At 30.5% G+C, this 6,964-nt stretch overlaps 1 protein-coding gene across 1 annotated transcript; it reads right to left on the reverse strand.

Annotated features, from left to right (window-relative positions):
• Positions 1–972: 972 nt before the first annotated feature.
• LOC130828586 (uncharacterized) lies at positions 973–2,243 on the reverse strand. The gene is made up of 2 exons (XM_057694550.1): positions 1,367–2,243; positions 973–1,277 (listed from the first exon to the last, which is right to left on the reverse strand). Exons 1-2 carry the CDS (start codon positions 2,241–2,243, stop codon positions 973–975), a joined length of 1,182 nt encoding a protein of 393 aa, XP_057550533.1.
• Positions 2,244–6,964: the final 4,721 nt, after the last annotated feature.

Below are 6,964 nucleotides of genomic sequence, written 5' to 3' on the forward strand. Positions count from 1 at the left end.
GGAAAACAACGAATCTAAGAGTGGCTCCATAATTCCTTCATATCTTTATGACGATCTATGCGATTATGGTGAGTTGTGTTCTTGTTCCCTCCATGGTCGTTCTCATTACTACTCCAATGAAATTTTAAAGTGGTCAAAAAAAGATCTTGAGGCATATCAAAAGGTACTTGAAGATGATGCCACATTTGTGTATCATGAATCTCCACCAACTTCTCCTATTGTTGAAAAGGAACCATCTCAATTATATCCATTAACTCCAACTAATGTGAAAGAAGATTAAATCAATTTGGTTGTCCCTGACACTCCTGAAGATGTTATTGCGTCTAGGGCAAAATTGAACCCCAAAAAACGTGCTTAATGGTTGTAAGGTTGTTCTGATTTTTCGTTTTTTTTTTTGTTAATTAAATTTGAAAAATTAGAGCTGGTTTTATCTGTTGTTGTTTGATGCAGGATTATGATGATCTTGTATTTATGTTTGATGTTTGTTTTTCGTTTGTTTTTTATGTGTTGTTGTTGATATTGTGTTCTTCTGGTTTATTTGGGGTTTTTTTCGTTCTACTGTTGGTATTATGTTGCTGGTTTTAGGGTTGATGTTTGTTGCTGGTTTTATGAGTACAAGCCCTTGTGATGTCAAATTGTTGAACCTCTAAATTCTGAAAATTTTACTTTGATTACTTGGTTGAGTAGCATTTGGTAAGCCTAAACCCATCACTTGATTTTTTTAGCATGTTCAGTTACTTAATTTGTTGATGATCAATTATAATCTGAGAGGTTTCATAACCTCTATGAAGAATCAGAGGGCTTTTTTTTTCTGAAATTATGTAAATAATGAAGTGACTTGCTAATCATTAACATGGGTTTTGATTAACAAATTATTGCTCCTAAGTTTTTAAAGTTACAATTTTAATGATGATTTGAACAAAATAAACTGAGGGGCTTTGATGTTTGTCATCCTTGAGTTTCTTCAACTGCCTAATCATAAGCTTCTTGAATGATCTCTGTTGTTTGTGCAGCATCCTCATTTTCTGTTAATGCTTGTGTTTGTTGCTGATCCCTGTTTGGGTTAAGAAAAGCTACAGCTTCTCTAACCAATTGTGTTGGAATTCTCACTTGAATCCTTAACCTGCCATTGTGTTTTTCAACCTTCTTTCCAAAGTGTGGTTGTATGTAGTCATTAGACCCCTTAACTTTTAAAATCTCATTTAAATGGTGTTGTAATGAGATCCACACATTAGTTAAGGTCTTTGGATGTAACTCTCTGAATGCATCCTCAACTGCTGTAATTAATTATGTAATGTTTTTGGGCATCTTTTTATGCATAAGTGATTGTATTAGAGATGTTGTTGAGTAAGAATGAAAGTTAAACCCCCTTGCCTATTGTGTTGTTGCCATATTGGATCATCGTTTGTGATATGAACCCTTGCATTATCTTGTTGAATAAAAATAATGGAAGGTCCTTCACTTGGCCATTTTCTTAGTATAGCCGGAATCAATTGTTGTATGAGCATACTCCTATGAACTTCTTGATTAACTGATTCGGTTGGTTTAATTTCTATTGAACCCCTTGGTCGATTCTTTGAATCTCTTTGTGCTGCCACCATATTGATAAAAGGACAAATTCCAATTTTCCCATCAAACGTATATTGACCAAAACGATCCCATCTAGGCCTAGCAACGGCCCATAAGAACATGGCCTTAGTTATGAACTTTGATGACTTCGCTGCCCTATATGGGACCATTTCTTTGTGTGCTAAATAAACCCTTTGCGTTTTCTTGGTTAAATAAAACCACTTCTTGTCAATGTGAATATAATCGTACATTACTTTGTAAATCGGGTGTCTTTGAATGGTGTCTTCTTGGATAAGGCTCAAAATCCACTCTGCCCTCCTTATTTTGTTGGCATCGGTTAAAGCCGGGTGTAGTGGATTTGAATGAGCCTTTATCTCGCCTCTTTTTATCAACCTCCACACCGTTGACAGTGCCAAATCTAAACATGTTGCAACATCTCTAATGCAAGTGCATTCGCCAATGGGTTTAGACTCAAGTAAGTTTGGTGGTACGACCACTCTTTTTCTTCCACAATTTTTGTACTTGGGTTCCACAATGTATGGTTTGTTTGCTTCCTTGGTTTGTATTGCTCGTTTCCATAAATCTCGGATGGTTCTATGTGTGTAGCCGTATTTTTGAGCTATGCGTTTGAATGTACCATGAGGAAGTGAGTCACTAACTTTTAGCGACAACATCTCTTGGAAAATTAACTCATTCGTGAGTCTTGGCTTATACTGTTTTGTGGACTGTTAATATAGTGTGATTAGTAATATGTAAAGTCACTTTTTTTTAGATTACAAGCTTGTAATTTCAGATTTGAGGAAAAATTAATGTTAATCCATGTAAATATAGATTGCCCAATACAAGGCTCTTTTGTATTTTTTGTATGGAGGGATGAATTTCCCTCATTGTTGTTGCTGCTGAAAGCTCCAAACTTTCCTAATTTGGAAAGTTTGTTAATTTCCCTCCAAAATGTAAAGTTCTCTCTCTTCATTAATAAAATCAGAATTTTTTTTTAGTTTTATTAATAATTATTTTCTCTCTCATACTTCTAATACAATCATTACTTCACACTACTATTTAATTAAAATAATACCCACTACAACCCAAAAATTCTATCTTACTTAATATGTGTGAAAAACCTAAAGTGAAAGATCTTAAAAGAACAGAGGGAGTATTATATTGAATAATAGTTTTAATTCAAAAAATAGAGATTATTAGAATTAAAAAATATGTATAATAAAATTAGTGAAAAAAATTGAGGACCACAAAACATTAAAAATTTTTTAAAATAAAATAAGTGGGAAACATGTGTGAGGAACATAAATATAATAATAATAATAATAAAAAAAATTTATAGAAAATATGAGGATCATAATTCATAAACATTATAACTATTAAAATTAGAGTGATTGGTTAATTATGTCCATAAAATAAGATATGATATAAATATAAAGATTATTTATGCGAATAACAAAAAAATTGACTAATATAAAAATCTTGAATACAAAATAGAAATGCAATGAGTACTTACTCGTATATTTCTTTAATTTGGTTTTTATAATTACTAGTTGTGGGGCCGTTTATACTATCAAATTCATTATTCTATTTTATACATTTCTATTAATAGTCAAACACGCAAACAAACAAATTGCCCAACCCAAAAAGATATTTGAGGGAAGTTCTTCCCAAAGAGAAAGATCTTAGTCTTATAATCATTCAAACGCTATTCGACATTTATATCAAAACTATTGTCCAACAAAAATATATGCAATAAAAATTTTCACTTCAATTAAATATGTGCAAGTCATTAGCAGCAAAAAAAAAAAAAAAAAAAAAAATTGATAAGCTGCTTTTAAAGCTTGATCGTGATTTTCTACAATCTGAACACAACTACCTTATAATACTTGGGTTCAAATCTATGATGGAGTTGTGTTTTAAATTTAGTAGGAGCGTGTTTTAATCATTTACAATATAAAAAGGATTTAACATTCAATTCAAAATAGACTAAAATGAATAACTTTAACCCATATTGAGTTTCTTTGTAAATAAGTATATCTTAGAGTTTCCATGTATTCTTCCACTCCAAAATATACCACATTGTCATCATCATCATCATCCAACTCAGTGTATCCCGCACATATAAATATATAAACAGGGTCTGGGGAAGAAAGGACGGCGGCAACTCATACCCACAGAGGAGAGCGCAGTCAAATGAGTCCCCCGGCATTGTAATTTCCATAATCTAGTGCTTAACAATTTATTATGATTCTATCTATACCGGTAATCGGCTAATAGCACACATCCTTCGCTACGTTCATCTCCCAATCTTCGTCTTTCTAGTTGAACCATCACAAGTCTTATAAAACTTTATCTTCAAATTTAGATCACAAATTAACTCAACACCATTTGAGTCATCCAAATTTGATCATGCATTTACATAACAAATACTTCCATTCTTCTAAATGATAGACCCTAAATATCTAAAGTATCAACTGAAATTGCTTCATCTTTTCTATATTCACATCAAATAAAACAAAACGTTAAACTCATTTTTCGAATTAGACGTCATCAAGAGCTTTTTGAAGTCCTCAAGAAGCTTCTAGAATTCTCTTGTACACACTAGAATGATATAGAGTATTATCCATACTTGTAAAAGTATCTAGAAACTAGTAGAAAGACCTAGGTTAGGAGATGTCCTAGAATTCTCTAGACAAACAATGTAGAATAGCTAATGGAAATCTCTAGAATTCTTTAGGGGCTTGGTTATCACTATAAATACCCTATGTCCCCTCATTTGCAACTCAATTAATTTGTGTACAAAGCATTCAAGCAATACAAAGCTTTTCTACAAAAACACTCTTCTTCAAGTATTTTCTTTAGCATATTCAAATTAAAGCCTTTAAGTTCTTCTTACTTAAGCGTATTTTCAAAGCTGAGCTAGTGCAATTTTTAGCCATTGACATTAGTGCTGCACGGTTTTCACTAAGTCAATAAGTGACCCCGTGACACTTGTATAATTTAGAAATGAACTCAACTAAATCATTATAAATAATTATAATTAAACTAGTTTATATACTCGTGCAATGTATGGATAAATAAAAGTGTGCGAATACATATGAATAAAATGCAATAACAGATATAAACTAATTATAATGTAATTGTGATAAATATTAACATTGAACATATTAAAAATTCACAATTGTTTAAATGATACCGATTTATATGAGAAACAAATTAGTTTTTATTTTCTTAAAAAAAACTTTACAGTAAATAAAAAATAAAATTAGGTAAATATATTCATTACAAAATTATTTAATTATCTTATCTTATATAAATACATGCTATATTAGTTTAGATCTTTTTTTTATGTAATTTTCTCCATTTAAATTAAAAATAGTTAATTAGATATTTGATTTTTCTTTTTCTTTTAATTGGTACAAGTTAACATTATTGTGTAAAAATAACTTGCCAAGTAATTAAAATTTAGCAAGTCTCAACAATTCAAGTGGACGCACTCCCAAGGGAGTGCCATTTGAAAATTTTCAATCTTTCTAATAGATAGTATGATTTAAATTAAACATAGTTAATTAGATATTTGATTTTTTTTTATTTATTTTAATTGGTAGAAGTTAACATTATTATGTAAAAATAACTTGCTAAATAATTTAAATTTAGCAAATCATAACAATTCAAGTGGTAGAACACCCAAGGGAGTGCCACTTGGAATTTTTCTATTTTTTAATAGATAGTACGATTTAAATTAAACATAGTTAATTAGATATTTGATTTTTTTTATTTATCTTAATTGGTAGAAATTAACATTATTATTTAAAAATAACTAATTTATTTATTTTAAAGTTTCCACATTATTATTTTGGATATAACTCCATTTATAACACCCAACACAAGTCCACAATTCATTTATGTATCTACATCTATACTTATTATGATCCAACTAAATGAAAATACTTTTCCTTAGAAATAATCTTAAGGGATAATAAAGTACAATCTTCCTCTCTCTAAATTAAAATCTATAATTTCTATTCCATCATTGAAAATGACGTCACTTAAATACCCACTAAAATACCCACTTTTTTTTTTCCCTTTGTTTGTTTGCAAATGTCACGTGGTAAACTTGGGGATTGAGCCAATTTGCTTTATTTTTTTTTTTTCTAATCGCTATATTAAATAAGACTTCATTTATAATACTCCACTTATCTATTCCCTCATTCTAGTTGTCTTTGTGAATTAACCTATTTTTTGGTGTGTGAATATTAAAGTGTAGTTACAGAATAATAAAAAATTACAAGTGAATGAGAGAAATGAGTAATTGAGATGAAAAAAAGAATAAATTTGTGGTTGAGATTAAAATAAGCGAATAGAACTATTGCCAATAATAAAAAAAAGAAATGAAAAAAACAAAATGAAAAAGTGGTGTATTTTCATTGGGATTGAGCCAATTTGCTTTATTTTTTATTTCTACATTAAAACCTATAATTACTACACCAAAACCTATAATTACTACACCAACATGTTTTCACCAACAATAGTCTACTAAAATAACCATTAAACCATTTTTCTTAATTTTTGTTTCATCCCTTGAAGAGCAGTATGATCTCAAAGGAATATAAGAAAACTCAATAGAAAGACATTGTTATATGTTGTTCACTCAAAATGGTATTTCTTTTGTCCCACTCATTAAGAGGAGGAGTTACATAAACCTTCTAGAAACCAATCATCCCTTCCTTTTCCCCTTAGTAATTTTTTTTATTTAATAATAATAATTTGATTAAATTGTTCAATTAATTTAAATGGTATAATAACAGGGTGTTATAGACTACCCCCTTAAAATAAGTTAAGCCTTCTTAACTTGCACAAACTCTACACAAAAAAGGAATTGATAAAATCGACTCAAAAGATTGATTTTGATCATCGAAATATATTGTTAACATATTAACAATTCTCATATCACAGACGTACGTGTCGCAACAAACTGACAGCATACATCGACTTATCTACTAATTCACGTGAAATTCCTGTCGCAGTTCACCCCCTTTAAGAAAGTTACGTCTTCGTAACTTTGCTAATCTGAAATAGGTGCAGGTACTTCTCACGCATGGAGGTTTCGGTCTTCCATGTAGTCGCCTCTCACTCATGATTTGCCCATAAGACTTTAACCACGGTGATTCCTTTCTTTGAGTACTACGGACTTTTCATACCTAAAATATGAACATGTTGTTCAGCATAAGACAAGATGGCATTATGTTCTAGAGGCTCTAGGCCTAGAAAATGAGATTACGCCTCACCACTTCAACTGTGAGACGTGGAAAACATGATGAACTTTTTCTAAAATCTCATAGGGTCCAATAGACCAGACTACGACAACAACGCCTATATAACGCTTCAAAAGGAG

Source organism: Amaranthus tricolor, chromosome 12 (genome assembly GCF_026212465.1).
Source record: "Amaranthus tricolor cultivar Red isolate AtriRed21 chromosome 12, ASM2621246v1, whole genome shotgun sequence".
Taxonomy (NCBI): domain Eukaryota; kingdom Viridiplantae; phylum Streptophyta; class Magnoliopsida; order Caryophyllales; family Amaranthaceae; genus Amaranthus; species Amaranthus tricolor.